The sequence below is a fragment of the Haliotis rufescens genome, unplaced genomic scaffold (genome assembly GCF_023055435.1).
Source record: "Haliotis rufescens isolate VD_foot unplaced genomic scaffold, xgHalRufe1.0.p SCAF_13, whole genome shotgun sequence".
Lineage (NCBI taxonomy): Eukaryota > Metazoa > Mollusca > Gastropoda > Lepetellida > Haliotidae > Haliotis > Haliotis rufescens.
In genome coordinates this window covers 20,535,125-20,556,988 of record NW_025963813.1, presented here as the reverse complement: position 1 = coordinate 20,556,988, position 21,864 = coordinate 20,535,125, and the positions used below count along the sequence as shown (strand labels likewise).

At 40.8% G+C, this 21,864-nt stretch overlaps 1 protein-coding gene across 1 annotated transcript in view; it reads left to right on the top strand.

The window, feature by feature from the left end:
* Positions 1–21,864, top strand: part of LOC124132281 (H(+)/Cl(-) exchange transporter 6-like) — a 110,103-nt gene that overhangs the window by 51,517 nt on the left and 36,722 nt on the right. The window contains exons 16-21 of the mRNA XM_046496131.2: positions 4,551–4,704; positions 5,069–5,228; positions 6,171–6,277; positions 6,811–6,976; positions 7,449–7,498; positions 10,449–10,563. Of these exons, the coding sequence (XP_046352087.1) occupies positions 4,551–4,704; positions 5,069–5,228; positions 6,171–6,277; positions 6,811–6,976; positions 7,449–7,498; positions 10,449–10,563 (752 nt within the window). The remainder of the gene's footprint in view (positions 1–4,550; positions 4,705–5,068; positions 5,229–6,170; positions 6,278–6,810; positions 6,977–7,448; positions 7,499–10,448; positions 10,564–21,864) is intronic.

Genomic DNA, 21,864 nt, shown 5'->3' with positions numbered 1-21,864 from the left:
AGGTGGGTAGCTATAAATGGAATTTATTTAATGCCAAGTAAGTTGCACGTTAAGAAACGACCGACAGACAGAATGTGTATTTACGTCTCATCCTAATTACATTAAAATATTGTCTACAGTCCATGGGTAAAAGTACACTCTTAAAAAAAGAGGATACAGTTCTATTGTTTGTTATATTAGTAATATTAGAAACGATTATACGGGTCTTTCTCTGTTTTAAAATAACACATCAGGTTTTGGCCGTTACACTTTACATGTCACATGATGATAAAACAAAACAAACTTGTTTTGACATCACACAGATAATTAAAACTACAATACACCTCGTGGCATTTTGTAGTCAGTGTGGCACATTCCCTATTGTAGACAGGGCAATATAGGAGGACATGAATGTCGTCTTCCAAGTTTCTGTACAGTTAAAACACTTCAATTGGGAGGTTGCTGTATCGCCCTGTCTCCACGTGTATTGGAGCAGTACCACACCTGACATCAAGCCAGTGCGCTTCTGTGGGATCGGGGGATAAGTCATGGGACATAATCGTCTGTGGCATATACATTTTTAAAATTACAATTCAATCTGGGTTTATTGCCGCCATAGAGGGAGTTACCATTGGGTTGTGGACTAGGCGCATTCCTTTATCGTCACATGCTTCTTCATGAACACCGGGTTCTAAATGACATGATCAGTGTATCCACAGAAAGGCATCCCTATCTTGGCATACACAGTGGTATAATACCTTTGCGTTAACGAAATATATACACACCGCCAAAAGAAACGCGAACCATTGAAACGTTTAGAAAAGTTTGTACGTTATGAAGAGATGTTTCAAATGTGGACCACTTTATGACAAAACTAACAATCACTCATGTGGTACCATAATGTCTTTATTCTTATCGCGATATGCTGCATGTGATTTCCAAACTTTACAAGCTAATACTGCACGAGACAAATGGTGCATCTGGAGTCATGGGTCTATCACGTTCATGAGCGTCGATTCACACAACATACCAGTATGTTCGTTTGTGCCTCGAACAAATCTAATATCTCTTGAATTTTAGCCATTCTTCATATATTAACCAACATGTATGGTATTCGCGTTTCTTTTGTCGATGAGTATACACCAATACAACAACAGTAATACACTCATACTGCAATAGTAATCGGAATAGCAGCAATGTTGAAAGTGACGGTACACTGTCTAACCAGGCCTAGACGAGGAGAGCAGCTCAAAGTCGTTTTGCTTACCACTCATCGTACACCATACACTTAAGTCCATGTTGTCCCCTTTGTAATATTGGTAGGAATTATATTAGACATCAGGTTGTGGAACCATTCTATTGTTACATTGTCTTCGTTCTTTGTCCTCCGTTATCCCGTGGATGCCTTCCTTAATTGGGCCTCACCTTGTGCTTTCTCAGAGTGTGTCGCGGATTCCCTCGTCCTGATGGCTTACCTTGTTCTTCCTCCCCAGGACTCGCCATGTGTTTCCCCCCGAGGTCTTCAATAGTATTTTCTCGTGAGATCTAACCGAGTGCCTCCTCCTAGGGTTTCGCCTGCTAGACGGATTGTTTACTGCTAAGTCCAGTCTTAAGATTTTTAACTGAAAATTACTTCACTGACATGAGGTTTATAAAAATACTAAATCTGCTGATCGTGCTTGCAATTACTCTCATAATGTTTCTTTCCTTGAATTGTCTAAGCTGACAAAGTTGACATGAATGTTACTGCAACATGTATTAAAGAAATGTAAAACTTGGATGGTTCTTGTAATTATTTTGATTTTTGATATATCATGCGCGCCTTGTGTCTTGTAGTGTATAATTCAATGAAGTAACTGGGAGCCTTCAAGGATGTGACAGATTAAAGATGCTTACGCAACCGAAAGGTCAATATTGTTTCCACAAAAGTCATTTTTTGTATTTCTATCTCTTTTTAAGCGTCAGTTTAGTCTTCAAGTTGGGGACATGGAGGCGACAATGGCATGTTCTACGCTCCACTGCTGTGCGATTACCTGCTAAACTAAATGCTATAGTGTTCGAAGACAATCAGTGGAAACAGACTATTCATGCAAAACTTAATGGTTCCGTGATAATGGCGTTACGTAATTTGACCTTCCCCTGTGTGTGTTACAGTGGTCTGCAGTGTATTGAAGTCTGCTAGCCCCTTTACCTGTTAGTTTGTTTTGCAAATAGATAGAACCCATTAGTGCAAGATCATACTCATTGTGTCATTATTAAACAGAGATCCCTTATCATTGCGTGGAAGATTGTTTACTATTTACTATTGAACTTATCAGTGTATCCGCTTTCTTCTTTTGATTAGCATCTTTTGCATCTTCACCCTCGGATCCAGTTGTCTGTCCTAATGGTCATGGTGGTTGTTTTCGGACATCAAGCGCTGAACGAAATTCATTACTGATTATAATTGCAAATCAGGCGACAGTAAGATCGATCTAAAGATATTCAAAATAGTATTCGCAGTGAGGTCTCGTAATAGAAGCCGCCATTTGTATGTCATGTGTTTCGTATTTGGGTATTGTAATTTACTAACCGCAAGTTATATATCACGAACGATCATGCCGTCCATGTGGATTTTCTATACCTGATTCTTCATGCTGACGTTTTAGTGTTTCATGTTGATTCAGCGCAGTCTTTGTGGATATTCTTTATCTGTTTTATCATGCTGGCGTGTTGTTTTTTCAGGAAGATTCAGTGCGATCCTTGAGGATATTCTTCATCTTTTTTGTGTGTGTTATGCTGGCATGTTGTTTTCAGGAAGATTTAGCGCAGTCCTTGTTGATATTCTTCGTCTGTTTTTTGTGTGTTCATGCTGGCATGTTGTTTTTGCAGGAAGATTCATCGTGGTCCATGAGTATATTCTTCATCTGTTTTTTTTTTCATGCTGGCATGTTGTTGTTTCAGGAAGATTCAGCGCGGTCCTTGAGGATTTTCTTGATAATTTTTTCTATGCTGGCGTGTTGTTGTTTCAGGAAGATTCAGCGCAGCCCTTGTGGATATTCTTCGTCTGTTTTTGTTTTTTTCATGCTGGCGTGTTTTTGTTTCAGGAAGATTCAGCGCGGTCCTTTTAGATATTCTTCATCTGCGTGTTGTTGTTTTTCATGCTGGTGTGTTGTTGTTTCAGGAAGATTTAGCGCAGCCCTTGTGGATATTCTTCGTCTGTTGTTTTTTTTTTTCATGCTGGCGTGTTTTTGTTTCAGGAAGATTCAGCGCGGTCCTTGTGGATATTCTTCAACTGCGTGTTGTTGTTTTTCACGCTGGTGTGTTGTTGTTTCAGGAAGATTTAGCGCAGCCCTTGTGGATATTCTTCGTCTGTTTTTTTTTTTTTCATGCTGGCGTGTTTTTGTTTCAGGAAGATTCAGCGCGGTCCTTGTGGATATTCTTCAACTGCGTGTTGTTGTTTTTCATGCTGCTGTGTTGTTGTTTCAGGAAGATTCAGCGCGGTCCTTGTGGATCTTCTTCATCAGCGTGTTGTTGTTTTTCATGCTGGTTGTGTTGTTTCAGGAAGATTCAGCGCGGTCCTTGTGGATTTTCTTTATCTGTTTTTTTCATGCTGGTGTGTTGTTGTTTCAGGAAGATTCATCGCGGTCTTTGTGGATATTCTTCGTCTGTTTTTTCATGCTGTTGTGTTGTTCTTTCAGGAAGATTTAGCGCGGTCTTTGTGGATATTCTTCGTCTGTTTAGTTTTTTCATGCTGGTGTGTTGTTGTTTCAGGAAGATTCAGCGCGGTCCTTGAGGATTTTCTTGATAAAGTTCTTTCATGCTGGCGTGTTTTTGTTTTATGAAGATATAGCGCAGTCCTTGTGGATCTTCTTCATCAGCGTGTTGTTGTTTTTCATGCTGGTGTGTTGTTTCAGGAAGATTCAGCGCGGTCCTTGTGAATATTCTTTATCTTTTTTTTCATGCTGGGGTGTTGTTTCAGGAAAATCTAGCACAGTACTTGTGGATATTCTTCGACTGTTTTTTTCATGCTGGTGTGTTGTTGTTTCAGGAAGATTCAGCGCGGTCCTTGTGGATTTTCTTTATCTGTTTTTTCATGCTGGTGTGTTGTTATTTCAGGAAGATTTAGCGCGGTCTTTGTGGATATTCTTCGTCTGTTTTTTCATGCTGGTGTGTTGTTCTTTCAGGAAGATTCAGCGCGGTCTTTGTGGATATTCTTCGTCTGTTTAGTTTTTTCATGCTGGTGTGTTGTTGTTTCAGGAAGATTCAGCGCGGTCCTTGTGGATATTCTTGATAAAGTTCTTTCATGCTGGCGTGTTGTTGTTTTATGAAGATATAGCGCAGTCCTTGTGGATCGCCTTCATCTGCGTGTTGTTGTTTAAGGAAGATTCAGCGCGCTCCTTGTGGATATTCTTCATCTGGTTTTTTTTCATGCTGGCGTGTTGTTGTTTTCAGGACGATTCATCGCGGTCCTTGTGGATATTCTTCATCTACTTTTTCATGCTGGTGTGTTGTTGTTTCCGGAAGATTCATCGCGGTCCTTGTCGATATTCTTTCTCTGTTTTTTTCATGCTGGCGTGTTGTTGTTTCAGGAAGATTCAGCATGCCGTCCCTGTGGATCTTCTTCGTCTGTTTCTTCATGCTGGCGTGTTGGACATACGGTGTCACTGTCCCGAGCGGGTTGTTCGTGCCGTGCTTGCTGTGTGGAGCCGCGTATGGGAGAATAGTAGGAAACTTACTCGAAAAGTAAGAAAAGTTAACATGTACAATATATGACGGTTGCATTTAATTATAATGTCATAGCGTCTCTTTGTCTTATCAACAGAGAAATACTACTTCGAACCTGGACAGTTCTGTGACTCTCCTAAGGTGATTAGCCGAACGTACAGATCAAGTACTTTCATTTACCATTAACCAGTAGAACGAGATACTCTAAGCAGTTGAGTAAACACATTGCAACTAACACCTTCTTACTGAACAGATCGTCAGCCAAGTATATGACCGTTTAAGGAACTTAAATTATTTATACATTCTAAGTTATAGTCATTTCATTGTGCTTCCCCTTTTGGTCTTCACAGTGTTATATACGTTTTATATACTTTATTTCCAGTTATATAGGATATAAGACAATCTACTCTGGAACATTTGCTTTAATCGGAGCTGCATCGTTTCTTGGTGGCGTTGTCCGAATGACCATAAGCCTCACCGTTATCTTGATAGAGTCAACCAATGAGATCAGCTATGGAATGCCTCTCATGATAACACTTATGGTAAACTATCCTTCTCTGCACTGTCCCCACAGTCCTCATACACGTGTACAACATACCCTATATTATCACATTGTCACGTGGACCAGTTGACAGAATTCGTCAGGGAAGTATCACTAGCTTCATTAAGGTTATCTTCAATGTTTCACAGCGGCAGGAGTCTAGCACTACTAATTAATACTGTTCAACTGCTAATTAAGAGACTTTGTTAAAGCCGTCTAGTTCCTGTACTGGACTTCCACTGGACAATGGACAAATTTATAACGACCTCTGCCTTAACAAAATCTAAATCGTACAATCGACGCTGACTATAAAAAAAGGTTTTGTCGCATTTATTTACAACGGGTGCTAGCGAACCCCGGTTTGTCAGTAATTTATTAGGTTCAAATGAAGTTGTTTATTTAGTTTATTCATTTGTGAATCGAGAATGCAATAAAAAATGACTGAGTAGGTCCTCGTTCTTTCTTTGATGACCGTATCATACATTGAACGACTTGTGATCAAGACGGTCTTTGGTCCTTCCTGGACGGCACATCACTGTACGCACATGCATCGCTTAAACAGAGGCAATACACCGTTGTAGACTTTGACACTTGATATCAAAGTTACTTCTTGCACACCACGTTACAGACTTGATTACAACCGGTGTGGTGCATCAATACGAAACACATGAATCGGGCTCTCCATCTAGCCAGCTACGGTATCCTTGTATCGAGATAGAGAACTTTACCTTTACTTTCCAAAACAGTAGGATAGCTAACATGTCCGTTGACACGTACCGAGGTTTTGTACAGGTTTTAGCAACCCAATGAAGTATGTGAAGAACTGTGCACATACGTACTGACTTATAATCGGCCAATAATGTGTGAATGTCCTGTGGTGACTTCGTACTTATGTTTAGAACATCTCAATAATTCTAGTGTTTGTTCCTGGCTTTGTGTTCAGGTTGCCAAGTGGTCGGGGGATCTGTTCAACGAAGGCCTGTATGACATCCACATCAAACTACGAGGGGTTCCGCTCCTTGAGTGGGAGGCACCAACAAGGTCATACACGTAGGTTTGTTTGTTTGTTTGTTGTTTAACGCCGCACTCAACGGCGGTCTGTAAATAATCGAGTCTGGACCAGACAATCCAGTGATTGAAATCATTAGCATCGATCCACGCAATTAGGATACGATGACATGCATCCGCGAGCCTGACCACTCGATCCCGTTAGTCGGCTCTTATGACAAGCATAGTCCCCTTTTCGGCAAGCATGGGTTGCCGAAGACCTATTCTACCCCAGATCTTCACGGGTCGTACAGGTTGGAAGGGGTGAGACCGGACATAGCCACATCCTCTCCAGGCAGGTGGGTTATGTACACGGCATGTGCGCCGATAAACCGAATAGATAAAGAATATATATTCACCCTGCATCGTGTCCGTTTGCATTGGATACAACTAGACACGTTTATACTCTTAACGTCATTCCCATGAAGTTCTCCAGTTATCGTGATCATTCGAAACAGAGAAATAAGTCATGCGATATCCTGATAGTAATGGAGATGTTATTAATACTTGACCTTTTCTTTTTCTCTGTATTCCAGATTAAAAGCAAAAGATGTTATGAGCAAAAAGTTGTCAGTCATTTTCCCACATACGAGAGTGTCAACATTGATAAGAATTCTCAAAACAACTGTTTACAACGCCTTACCCGTCGTGACGATTCCTCGACCGTCTGACAAAATACATATAGAGTCCGACATTGAACAAGTCAGTATGCTGGAGCTGGGCGTTACAGCAGATATCATGTTTTGTTAAGTCTGTAGACATCTGGAGTGATTAACTTGAGTACTGACAAAAGCATATGACGTTGAAGATAAACTGCTCCTGATTTGCTTCCAAATGGTAGTTTTTGGCATTACATGATATGACGCAGATTTGGACAAAGGTTGTTTTATGTACCGTCATGGTCAACGGATTAATGCAGTTCAACTAAAGAGATGTCAAGCAAATGTTGTTTTGATTTCCATAACACAATTTTTTAAATTATGCTTCCACCGGTGTCGTTACGATTTGGCTGTGAATGATGGACCCACACAAATACATGTGTTCAACTTAAATGTAATACATACAGTTTTTGAAATATTTCTGCAGGTCTAAATAATAATGAGGTACCTCAAATAACCCCCGAACACTCGCACAGGACTGTTGTGACGCAATCTGTCTGTTACTTGTATTACAGGATGACAAGGGGGACTGCCTCCTCCAGCCTCAAGACGGGCACCGAGACAAGTAGGTCAACAACCGTTGGATGAAAACAACATTATTGTGCCGTTATTATGCTTGATATGACAAAAGTGACATCACTCAATGGTTGTAGGTGTGTCAGATGGCTACCTGTACTAAAGTATATGTTGTAAACATACGAACCTCATAAATAGGGTTGTGCACATCAGTGAAATGCACTGTACGTAATTTATAGCTCTTTACAAAAAGTATAGAAAGTTCACATCCTGATATGCAGCTGTGACGTATTATACTCTGCTGTAGTCCATCATGAGTTTGTGCAGTATGGGGGAATTAAGGGCTGTGTGAAAGTATCATGCGATTAAAACATTTTCAAAGACTATTTACGTACCAATCACACAACGCAAAATGGTCATCTGCAACAAACGGCATCTGGTTTAATCAATCACAGTCTAAGTGATAGCTTCATGCCAAATTAGTTCTTCAGATGTTCATTCCCACAGTGGACTGACTCGTACACTTGGCGATAAACGGAGATGTAAAGTTCGCGTGATTCCAGTTTATCGCTTTTTGTTATCGTTCTTCGTACGGTGTTCTTCTATCACATAAAACAAAGCACTTTTATTTAGAGATCGTCAGTATTATGGTTTATTTTAACTTGCACAACGACGATACCACATACACATTCAGACTTGCCCGTCACGAGCCATGTTCATATCAATTATGCAGAATGATTAATGCTTCCTGTCAAGGTCTCTAACAACCTCAGTGATGTTTATTCACATATGGAAATAGGTGCTTCAGGCATTAAGGACGTCACGTGAAAACTATAGCAATTCAATAGCACTGATACCGACTGAAATATAGGATGAAACACACACTCCTTGTGATTGATGAGTGTCGGCGATTTCAGTGTTGAATGTTTCCGTCCATGTTGTCCGGAGGTAATGACGTGCCAGCAGAGGCAGGTGTGGGATACACCCGCGATCTTTGGCACTGCACTCTCCATCTGAGAGCATCTCAACCTGCTGTTGGCAGGGCTGTGGGGTTGATAGTTGGTTGTCTTAGAATAGTATATTCTTCTCCAGCGAATGTCAGTCGGGAGTCATGAAGCTACTACAAGATATGGCATGTAGCATTCAGGATACAGGGCGGACACAGCTGGATTGGGCATCAGCAGTATATCTACCAACGTCAACAAATGAAGAAAAGTTGTGCATTCAATGTAAACAAACGATCTCCTGCCATGCTTCTTCGATGTTACATTGATACACTTAATATGAATGTACATATGGACGCGAATATAAACATGTCATACTACTTGTACTACTGCATCTAAATGTTACTATACTGTTAGCACTGCGTGTTGGCACGTGGTCCTGTGCACAGCGCGCAGATCACAAATCAGGTGAAGTTAAGCAAGGTCAGTCTCGGAGAGTAGTTGGATGGTTGACCACGTTAAGCAGCTATGGCTAGTTATCAGACTTATATCACTGCTTCTGTGTGTAATTATACTTATATCACTACTGCTATATGTTATTATAGTATGTCACTACTTGTAACACTATTTCTAAATGACACTCTGCACTGCATAGCGTTCGCTCTCTAATGGGTCCTAAACATGTCTGGTGGATGATGGTTACTATTCAACACATTCAACCTGACTGTATTTATGAAGTGGTACAAAATTGAAACAACGGCGTGTGGCTGCAGTGGCTTCCTGGGCGACGGATACAGCAAGGGAGTCATTACAACATACTCTCCTTGCATTGAATCATGTGGTTTCTCAAGTTGACTCTGCGAAAAATGAAATCCAAACGAGATCTCGTCACGACAAGTGTGCGAGTGTAGCCAGTGCAAGAGGTGGTGGAGACAGCCATGACGACAGCTCCCCGTCGCGTCAAGGCGAACTGTTGATTAGCAATGCCCTGTAATTAGAGTACAGCTGTACACAAACAACAGAGTAAAAGATGTAGGACCAGAACACGTGCAACTCGCAAACCAGTAGGCAAACAACATGCCCATACCTTTGTTACAGATAATTACATCACCACTTATAAATTCGACGAGATAATTTCCCTCAGTTTCCCCTCAAGTAAATATCTGTTCTCAATGTCATATCTCAACACGATAAACAGATTCAGCCTTTTTATGGATGTTGCCATGGCAAACTGCCTGTATCCAGAAAACAAAGAACATAAGCTCATGGCTGCAATAGCTACATATTATAAAGTAAGCTTCTTGTTGTTGAACCTGAATTTATATATAGGGTCTTCATTGTGACATTGACTTTGATTGAATCGAGGACACTATTATGATATTTAACCTGGTGACAATGTCATTTGTGAAACTTTATAAATTAGCTGCAGATGTATGTTTGCCATTACAAGTAATCTTAGCTTGTGTGACAGGTTGGTCATTTAGAATGACATATACATGGTTTATATGTTGCACGCAATGACTAGATGCAATAGAGTAGGGTAATGTGTCTCATGCACTGAAGACTTCAACATATTTGCAAGTCAGAACTCTGATATATTGATACACAGATTTAACAGGTTAAAAGCAAGTATTGTGGCACGTAACCTTTTAAACTAGGTTTCTTTCTTATCAGATAACATCGATTTCATTCATATTGTAGTCTTTGCTCTTCCATGAGATTTGTCCTTTTGCGACAACACACCGCACTTTCTGTTCAGTTAGGTGGTGAGCAGCGCCTGTGATGTAATTCCGAATATGTCGCATTCAAGGTTGCCTACAGTGTACCAGTTACATCTCAAGGTCACACGTCACAGTTACAAGGTGTACCTACACAGAACCTGATTAAATGCTACAGCATGAACATTCTGTCATCCTCAAAATACTTGACTGGAAACTATTTCTTTGTCTTATTCCAGTAACGTGACCTTGACAATAAACGCCGTGTTATCGTTGCCCATTCACTGACATTTGTTTGTAAAAAGTAGTGCGAGAGACATTTATGTATATTTTACAGTATGTACGAGATGGTGGGCAAAGTCATTCCTATGAAGTTTACTGGCATCATCCTGCGCTCTCAGCTGGTCATGCTGTTGAAGAAGGGAGGGGCTTCACCTGGAGGAGAAGACCAGGTAGGTCAATCCCTGCATCTCGCAACTCACTCATACAATCTATCACAGATACTTCTTGTGAATCTCCCATCACAGGACAACCTAAAAGAGTTATGACGCAACACAAAGTTTCACGCAAACTTGTGAAAATAAATTGTCACAAATCGAATCAGTTGAAGAGATGGCCCATATTGATGATTTTGTATAAGACGTCCCCTTTCTTTGCCCACACTCCTTCCATCCAGTGTATCTCAGTGGCGAGGGAATCGGGTGGAATTATATTTACTGTGTGACAGATATATAGGCCTTGATCTACATCGTCACGTAGAGTGAATTCGATGGGGTTTTTAATTTTAGAATACAGGCATGCTTAGCGAACTGTTCATGTAAGGAAGTTAGAGGATTTAAAAAAATAACGAAAGATTGAAACATCATTAATTTCTTGATTAGGTCACGTGTCATTGTACAGACATTAAGTATGTCAAAAAGGTAAACATATATAATATGTGCCCGTCCGAGCAAATCGGTTAAGGGACATTCTGAAAGCTGTATAACAAGTATTATGACTTGCCCCATTGTAATGACAATAAATATCCATAAGGTCTTCATGGAAATCCTCATTATGTTTTAAAAAGTGTAAATAATCGAAGATGTGGTTGAAATATAACATAATTCTCAGAGGAGATATTACCATGCTGCGAATTGATCAGACAGATGAGCTTCAATAAAAACTTGAAATATTTAGAAAAGCTTGACTTATTACCGCATCAGGGGCAGTGTATTGCCCAGGAATGATGCGAATTCTCGTTTTGACATCTCAGCACTATGACACTTGCGAATATTGTATACAAATCACGTCACATATCAAAGAAATTTTAATATGACATGCTTTATCTAGCCTGGGCGGGTGGGAGTATAGGTACCGACTGTGTTTTCTAGTTCCGGTACTGGACACGTGATAAAGGTTGAAGTTCATGTCGTCATCACACTGGAAGATGACGCTCAGCAGTTGCATCTGTTACAGTACACATCACGGGATGGTTATCTGTACTACTTCTCGAGGGTTAATTGATTCACATAACCACCTCTTGCATATGTTATAGGATAACCTACCATCTGCTAGCTGTATTTTGACAAACATCCTAAGCGATTGTACATGTTTCACATATAGTTGGAATGGAACTTGTGTTGGTGTGGTTTATTCCCAACATCTCTACATGACCCCACCACCACCGCTCATTTTTGGGAAATATTTACAGTTTACGTGAAACACGAAATAATATCACATATTCATTTCGCCTCGTCTAACCAATCTCCAAAATGCTATCATCAATGCCCTTTCTCGTTAGGGTTGGCTTCTATTACAAGCGTTGTTTAAAAAAAAAAAAAAGCCAAAGTCTATAAATTGCTTGAATAATCATGACGAGTTAGTACTCAACACACATTCCTCACGTTCTATAACCGCCTCAAGCTACTAGTTTTGATTTAAACCCTCTTTACGCAAAAGAATGTCAGCCGTATATATTGATGGAGTAAATTAAATCTTTTTCATGGAGGCTCGTACCGCAGAGTATTCTACTTATACACTAATATTCGAAAAACACGCAACATGGAGGCAGTCATCCGTAATATGATATTATGTCCGCGAGTCGAGGCATGTGGCATGTGTTTAAACTAGAAGGCACAATGCGGTATATGTGGCACGTCCTACATACATGCGTATTCTCAGTGCGCGTGGTCTGAGACAAGCACCTCGGGAGGGTCTTGCAGGTGACACTGTATCGCACCTCGGGTGGAACTGTTCTCAAGAGGTGTTTTTCAGCGTGGACAAAGTATGTTTTTGATGAGAATATAACATGAACTAAATAAATTACTAATGCTCGCCATTGACCTTTTGGTGTATTTACGTGATTCCTAATATAGCTGGTTCGTATGAATTACCCTGAGTTTCGCTCAGCGGTCATAATGAACTATATATACATATATCGTAGTATTACAATGACATCGATCAATGTGATCTGAGACATGTCATAACATAACAAGATGTAATTAAGAACTATTAACGAACATATGCAATAAAGTTTACTTTCCTCTGTCCCATGCAAGGAAAACTACCCGACTAAGCCTCGTGTCCTTGTATCGCGACATGTCCTTTCTTTGTATTTACAACCCTGCAAGTGTTGTGTTGTCGAAGAATGATGATAATAAGAACAGTCAGCATATGCTACAGATACACGTGAAACCTGTAGCTAGACAATCACGGGAAGGTTGGTTATCCATGGATTACTAGAAACAATGAGTATTACAAATCCAGGCCCAGGCTACTAAGTTTAGTTCAGTACAGCGTGTGTGTGTGTGTGTGTGTGTGTGTGTGTGTGTGTGTGTGTGTGTGTGTGTGTGTGTGTGTGTGTGTGTGTGTGTGTGTGTGTGTGTGTGTGTGTGTGTGTGTGTGTGTGTGTGTGTGTGTGTGTGTGTGTCTTGTGAGTATCTGAACATGTTGGTAATTTCAAGCAGTGTCTGAGTGTATGTGTGTGTATTGTGAGTGTGTGTGAACATTTTGGTAACTTCAATTAGTGTCTGAGTGTGTGTGTGGGGGGGGGTGTGTGGGGGGGTGGGGGGGGGGTGGGGGGGTGGGTGTGGGTGTGGATGTGTGGGTGGGTGTGGGTATGGGTGTGGGTGTGGGTGGGTGGGTGTATGTGTGGGTGTTGTGGGTGTCTTAGCATGTTGGAAATTTCAAGTAGTGTCTAAAGGTGTGCATGTATTTAATGAGTGTCAGAACATGTGGGTAACTCCAGCTAGTGTCTGGTGTGAGTGTGTGTGTGTGTATTGTGTGTGGCTGAACATGTTGGTAACTCCAAGTAGTGTCTGGGTATGTGTGTGTATTCTGAGTGTCTGAATATGTCGGTCACTCCAAGTAGTGTGTGTCTGTGTGTGTGTGTGTGTGTGTGTGTGTGTGCGTGCGTGCGTGCGTGCGTGCGTGCGTGCGTGCGTGCGTGTGTGTGTGTGTTTATATATATATATATATATATATATATATATTGTGAGTGTCTGAACATGTTGGTTGTTTCAAGTAGTGTCTGTGTGTGTGTATTGTGAGTGTCTGAACATGTTGGTCACTCCACGTAGTGTCTGAGTGTGTGTGTGTGTGTGTGTATGTGTGTGTGTGCGCGCGCGCGCGTGTGTGTATGTGTGTGTGTGAATTGTGAGTGTCTGAACATGTCGGTAACTCCACGTAGTGTCTGTGTGTGTATTAGTGTGTGTGTATGTGTGTTTATATATATATATATAGTGTGAGTGTCTGAACATGTTGGTTGTTTCAAGTAGTGTCTGTGTGTGTGTATTGTGAGTGGCTGAACATGTTGGTAACTCCAAGTGGTGTCTGAGTATGTGTTCGTATTCTGAGTGTCTGAATATGTCGGTCACTCCAAGTAGTGTCTGAGTTTGTCTGTGTGTCTGAGAAGTAGGTATACGTGTGATTAGGTTATGTCCATGTATTGATATGGGTGATGCTACATGGTGTTTGAGTATACGTATTACTCGGTAGTGTCAAAGTAATCATACATGTGAGCCCAGAATGCATCCGGGTATACCTGTGACTCTGAGGCGTCCAAATATACACGTGAATCTAGACGATATCCGGGTACATATGTGACCAAGTGATGTCCACGAACATATGTGAATCTAGGCGGTGTCCGCGTATACATGTGACCAGGCGGTGTCCAAATGTATCATGATTAATTTGTGTCTAAAGTGTATATGTAACTACATATGATATATCTTTTTGCATTTGCATGACGTCAGTTGATGTGAAAGTGTCCTGTCCGCCTTGCCATGTCACGAGAAATTGCTCTTTATCGTAAGTAGCGCGGGAGCTGGGTTGCAGTGTCACAGAAATCTCATTCTTCAAAGACGATTTCACTTTACCAAGTAGGAATGTATTGTGAAGCATACTATAACCCTCAGCGCAACACTTTTGTCATTGAACACTTGCTAGCTGATGTGTTGAACTAAAATTACTGCAACTCTCAACAAGAGACAAGAAGATTATACGTGGAAATGGCACTAGCTTCGGCGTTTAATGTATGACTTTTACACATGATTGCAGTTGAAACCTCATTAATCTCAGACGTCACTGCGATCATTTGGATACATTTTGTAACAGTGTCAAATGATTTCGTGACTGAATAATTGTTTGGATTTTTCAAGTCGTGTGGAATTTTCTACAGATGATATTTCTTCCGAAGAGTATGGAAATGTAATTATGAAAAAATGCCATCTGTACTTCAGAAAGTCGTTTATTTGTAAGATAGGGTTGCGTTAGCATATTTTGTGAATAAAACACGTTTGTAAGATAATCTTTCAGGAAATACTATATCTTGATCTAACACAGTATAGCATTACCCGTGGAGAAGGTGATATGTTTCTGTCACTGACACCATACATCACTGTCCAGTTCTGACTCGCCTACGTCCATGAATACTTTTAGTGCCTTTTCAAGATTAAGGATAAGGAATTGGTGCCAAAAAATAAACTTAGAGACATATACATGATCAACAGCGACATCTTCGCAAAGCCGGAGTGTATTGAAACATGTATTATTGTAATATATGATAGGGCTTAGCACTAGATTTCCAAGAAAGTTTTTTTTGTTACAAGTTAAACTAATATACCGTTGTCCTTGTCCACTTTTGTAACATTCTGTGCACAGTACTATTCAGAAATATAGGATTTGTTCTCTCTTGGTAAACACTATTTTGAGGTATATAATAGAGATATAGAGCGTGAGTGAGTGAGTGAAACCTCTTCAACGTCACATCACCAAATTACAGCTATTCGAACCACAAGGTAGAAAAAGAGTGTGTGAGTTAGTGAATCTTCTCTATCGTAACAGCAATTGGCCCAGAGTGGAGAGAAATATCTTGGAATGTGTCCATCGCACTGAACACTGGGATGTCATAGAATGTGCGTGTCCATCGTATTGAACACTGGGATGACATAGGATGTGCGTCGCTCGAAGCGAGCACCGGAATATCGCAGAAAGTATACCTCGACGAGCACAGGAATGTGTGTCGTAGAATGTGGGTCACTCGAAGTGAGCACTGGAATATCGTAGAAAGTGTCCCTCGACGATCACAGGAATGTTCGTCTTAGAATGTGTGTCCCTTAAAGCAATCACAGGAATGTTCGTCGTAGAATGTGTGTCCCTTAAAGCAATCACAGGAATGTCACAGAATGTGTGTTCCTCGAAGTGGGCACAGGAATATAGAAGTAAGTATTTTCGTAGAAGCGGACGCAGGAATGTTGTATAACGTGTGCCACGAAGCGGACACAAGAATATTGTTCAATGTGTGTGCCACGAAGTGGACATAGAAATACAGGAATGTAGTAGAAAATTTGTGTGTCGAGGCGTGTACATGAATGTAGTAGAATGTTTGTGTCTCGAGGCATGTACAGAAATGTAGTAGAATGTTTGTGTCTCGAGGCATGTAGAGGAATGTAGTAGAATGTTTGTGTCTCGAGGCGTGTACAGGAATGTAGTAGAATGTTTGTGTCTCGAGGCATGTACAGGAATGTAGTAGAATGTTTGTGTGTCGAGGATTGTACAGGAATGTAGTAGAATGTTTGTGTCTCGAGGCGTGTACAGGAATGTAGTAGAATGTTTGTGTCTCGAGGCATGTACAGGAATGGAGTTGAATGTTTGTGTCTCGAGGCGTGTACAGGAATGTAGTAGAATGTTTGTGTGTCGAGGCGTGTACAGGAATGTAGTAGAATGTTTGTGTCTCGAAGCGTGTGCATGAATGTAGTAGAATGTTTGTGTCTTCAGGCGAGCACAGGACTGAGAAGAATGTTTGTGTCTCGAGGCGTGTACATGAATGTATTAGATTGTTTGTGTCTCGAGGCATGTAGATGAATGTAGTAGAATGTTTGTGTCTCGAGGCATGTACAGGAATGTAGTAGAATGTTTGTGTCTCGAGGCATGTACAGGAATGGAGTAGAATGTTTGTGTCTCGAGGCATGTACAAAAATGTAGTAGAATGTTTGTGTCTCGAGGCATGTACAGGAATGGAGTAGAATGTTTGTGTCTCGAGGCATGTACAGGAATGTAGTAGAATGTTTGTGTCTCGAGGCATGTACAGGAATGTAGTACAATGTTTGTGTCTCGAGGCATGTACAGGAATGTAGTAGAATGTTTGTGTCTCGAGGCATGTACAGGAATGTAGTACAATGTTTGTGTCTCGAGGCATGTACAGGAATGGAGTAGAATGTTTGTGTCTCGAGGCGTGTACAGGAATGTAGTAGAATGTTTGTGTCTAGAGGCATGTACAGGAATGTAGTAGAATGTTTGTGTCTGGAGGAGTGTTCAGGAATGAGGTAGAATGTTTGTCCTTTGAAGCGAGCACTACTACTTGTTATGATGATACATGTATGCTGATAAGGGTGATGATGACATGCAGTATTTCTGTAGTTCATAAGATGATCGACCTTACAGTTATTTTGCAAAGTGATAAATATATCAAAATAGATCAGGTAATGTATTCGAACGCGTGACATACAACAGCAAGTCTGGTATTTATTGAAGAATGGGGAGTGTAAGTGTCAGCCAGTGTCATTTGTTTCCTAAACCTTTCAACTGACATTGTACTTACCGGAACAGTCAAGGCATATAAAGATCTAGAGTGTTACACACAAAACACCGTGTGCGAGATACGCTAAAGTGTTATTATTACACGCGGAAAGCGCACGTTAAATCTCCGATACACCACTACCACCACACAAAACATATGTGTTTCAGGTCTTTCTTGGAGAACGACTCATTTATTTCCAGAAGAAGATTGTCATTTCGGAATTTTGTCGACACATGCATTTTTTATAACGAGAGAAAGATGCTGCAGTTACCACCATTCGAATCCCATACTCTGACAAGACAGGGCATTTATTGTATCGTCAAGGGGTCCGCCCTTTCTGCTGGAACATAGTTTCAGTGCAGACGTTTCTTAAACAGCTTCTCACTGAATGTACAATCGTTTTATCTGTGCATGATAAAGTTGAGCACATAGAACGAAATAACCCTCCATGGGTATTGAACAAGGCGCATAATTCGAATTTGATAAACAGTTGATTAAGCGTAAATCTTATATAACATCGTTAACGTGACTCCAGTTGGCAGCATTAGGTTAAAATTAACTGTCTGGCGGGGATATGCTTGATGTGTGTAGCACCATTTATTGATAGTCAAGGTTTTGTGGAACTGATTGACAGCATCGTTGGAGACGAACGAGGACTCCCTGCTGTTATACAGTGATTGCAAGTAATACCGGTACAACGAGGATGAACTCACGAACCACGAAACTCGGCCTTGTTCAGTGGCTTCCCAAGTCACGCAGTGCACGTTCGCCCGACATAAGGACCCAGGTGTGTGTGTTCATGATGTCTTTACATTTACTTAACGTAACTCTGAATGTGTTAAGGTTGTTAAACCACGCATTAGCAATAGTTCAGGTATTCAGGGCCTCGTTCCACAAGCGATGTTATCGCTAAGGTGATTATTACTCCCATACTTTAACACAGGCTCACGATTATCGTGGCTTCAAGGTCGCTTTGTGGAGCCGTGCCTTGGTCGCTTCGTTTGTGCAACGCGTGTATTTGTGTCATAACATATCGTATGTAAACGGCTGTCGTATTTATATACGTAAACTGAAGTTGCTATATGCGACTAGAAGTTTCTACATCACACCCTACCACTCTTATTTATTTTCTTGATCATTTCTACCTGACTACCACAACGAAACGCAGTACACCATGCTGCAAAAATATTCAATATCACCTGCTGTGAATGCGAAACTGTCTGTCAGTCAAAGTTATTGATGTTATCAAGTCTTGCTGATAGGTCCATTCTGTTAAATGTCAGTAACCGTTGTTGCCGACTTTCAATTGAATGTCGTCTTCAGTCTGTGGTAGCGTTTAAAAATAATACAGTATTATATGGGGCGATGCAGTAAGTTTTTTGGGAGGTTAATATAATTATGGCACAGTTTCAAATATATCGATATTGCATTAGTAAATATCGTCAGCGGATTTCAGATATGTTTTTGCCATCGAATTCAATTGTTTGCTTCTTTATCGTGTCAGGAACATGTGAGGGAATAGTTATGATCAATGACATCGCTGATTTGATTTGTATTTCGCCAGTCATGAATAAAGCCACTAATTGAGTTTCACCGGTTTACATGCGTGTGTCCGCATGGTAGGCCGTCCTCTTCTATACGCAGCTGTAATACTATCAGGCGAAATATTAAGATTCTCTGGATGTCTAACATCTTCTCAAAACGCCCTAAAATCACCAGAATGCCCACCCACACTATGTTATTAGATTGTGTGTTCACACCTTGAAAGGAATCATGTCACGCCCAGTCTGACCCCTACAGAGAAGGGAACACCCTGCTACAAGGGAGCGTTTGTCAGGAATGTTCACCACTTTTAGTAAGCATGTGATAGTTCAACGCATTATCCGTTCCCTTTGTGTTCAATGGTGCTTGCTACTGACGGGCAAACCAGATGGAATATAAATTCATTTAAACCTTTCGGTAAAAGATAACAAAATCACAACGAATTAATTTGAATTTTTATTATTTCATTGAGTCCCCTTTGTAAAATGCATGACACACCAGCTTCCGAACAAAATAGAAATGTACAGTCTTGCATAATCCCTGTCAATGATGGTCCTGGACTTGTAACACTTAACAAAAATATGTGTGTTGTCATCTATAACATTCTGCTCTATGATGTGTATTGTGTGCGTCTACTGGCGGCAGAGGCGGGCATGCCCTGGATCAGGTCTTCGTACAACCGTCCTCGTAGATCCGATGCTTCTTCCATGAAACGGGTCCTTAAATCGTGTATAACATATTGCAAAAGGCGAAAGGTCAAATTTCTAGTTTTACTGAAGTTGTAGATCCCGCCATTGCCACGCGCATGTGCGTCAACTCGGCAGATACCAATACCAGTATTACTATGTAGTTGTGTTTATTGTGTTGAAGTAAACACCTTCGACAGGATGTAGAGGGAAGCGTCAATGTCGTCATCGTGGTCATATCCTCAGTGTCGCCTAGGCCGAAGAGTGTGGATGGAGGTTGAGCATTGGTACGTTCATGTGGAAACAGCATTGTCTCTAGGGTCAATAGAATATCACAAGGCCTACAACAGAATAAAACAATTCGTTACATGACATAAATATAGATTAGGGGATGACACACATATGGCCGGTTTATTGCACAATTCACAGCCTGCCTTGATATAGAAAGGTGTTGCGTTCCCCTAAAAGGAAGAACTTCTATACCTGCAGATACCCATGACGTATATGCATGTCTAGGACCTATCCGTGGCATTTCCTACTTTCATTCACCAAGTATTATATTGCCAAGGGATCAACATGAAGAGTGTTGTCAGTCGATCTTAAATGAGTATTGTTATTTACCAAGTACAGCCACAAATACCATAGGACCACCACCACACATGCATGTGTACCCAATGGCTGGTCTGATGTAGCCGGGAGCAAGGGGGCACCAACATTACACGTGTCATAGCACATAAAGATGCTGCATCATGTGAACGGCAGCGTGTCACGTTATTGTTGTCCATGGTTCAAAAACACATTAATGTTCCAATAGGACATATTTATTCAAGATGTTTGTCAGACTACGAAATGAACTACAAGAAGTTTACAACCGCCATCCTAGGTATTCGTCATTACGCCAAATGGCCGACTTTATCGTGTTGTTACTGCTGACGAGGCTGGAGGACGTGTAGGAAAGACATTGAAGCAAATAATACATTGTGTCTGATGCCCAGGCCGAGTTTACAACACAGCGTTAATCTTCAGGTCAATCTATCATGGTGGGGAAAGTTAGACATGTCTCCTAATTGTATGTCTGCTGAGCCGGTCCCCCTGTTGATTGAAGTGTCTTTTTTATGTGGAACGGGAGAGGCGAGCCTGTTTAAATTACTTCTCGACGTTTTTGCTGTACACTCCATTTTACTTTCTGTAAAAACTACCTTTTTCGAGAAATTTAAAAACATGTCTTTCCATGTGGAATATCATTGTCAGCTCCTTTGACGTGTTTATATCTTACTGGGATACACAAAACCTGTCTCGATTGATGTCAAATGGTAGAGCTGTGTGATGATGGTAGATGCGTCAAGTGGATACTTAGCATACATAACATACATGATGTAAAAGATTAAAATGTAGTAGAAACAGAGTTGAGATTAAATCAACCCTTCTGTTTGTAAACAACTATTTTCCTAGTAGACTTCCACCAAAGTAACCAACTATGCCGCTCGGGAGGCCAAAAGCGCCCCCCGCAGAATGACTCTACAATGAGAAGTATTTCACGGAGTTCCAGGCTCTCCTAGTCAGCTATTCCGAATACGGAACTTTACATCAAAGCTAACGCATGATGGCTGACGTAATGCTTAACACACTACATTAAAAAACTGCCTGATGTCAAGCATCACTTCCTGCCATTCCATCTCTATCACACATACTACTGCATATTTGTATCACACATTAAACATGGTTCGAGCTCTTTGAGTCCTCATGAAGGCTGCATAGCGAAAAAAGGAATTTACATAGACCTTTTTGTAATTACTGCTCTGCGCTATGACACAGATCCCAGCCCAAGGCACACAACAAGCTTTATTGAAATTCTAACAAACTCAAGAATTTCATTTGCTTTTGACTCGCGATTATTTGAGACGATTTAATGGTATTTAAGAAATATAACGTTGGGAGGACGTGTAAGATTAAATGGCTTCCTCTTTTACAGAAAATCGATTTGTTGCTTTATGTGAGCTGACGAGCGATTACTGGAACGAACACAGCATGAATATGTTTCCTTTTGTAACTGATACTGGTGCAAAAAGTCAGCGATCCTCCTCACAGACTATGGGAACTGTTACAACGACGGTTGTCGTATTCTGCTATTTCGTTAATAACAGTTTTCTTCAGAAAGAGACCGTCTTTGCCCTGCTAACAAGCCTGCGGGCCTACTTCAGCTTTTTGCCCAGTGTTAATACTTTTTCTGGCTTTTTTTCTCAGCGTAGATTCTCATATTTGCGTTTTTTACTGGTCGATAACCTTTGGTATCCAATGTAATTTAGACTACCGCCCGTGTTACAGATCTTGAACAACAGGAAACTGACGAAAATAGTGTAATTGTTTTCATGTTTTAACAGAGCGTTTAAAAAATTCATTTGGTAGAAGAAATGTTATCCTGATTAAAAAGTGTATTTAGTTTAGAGATCATCTACTTCATACACGAA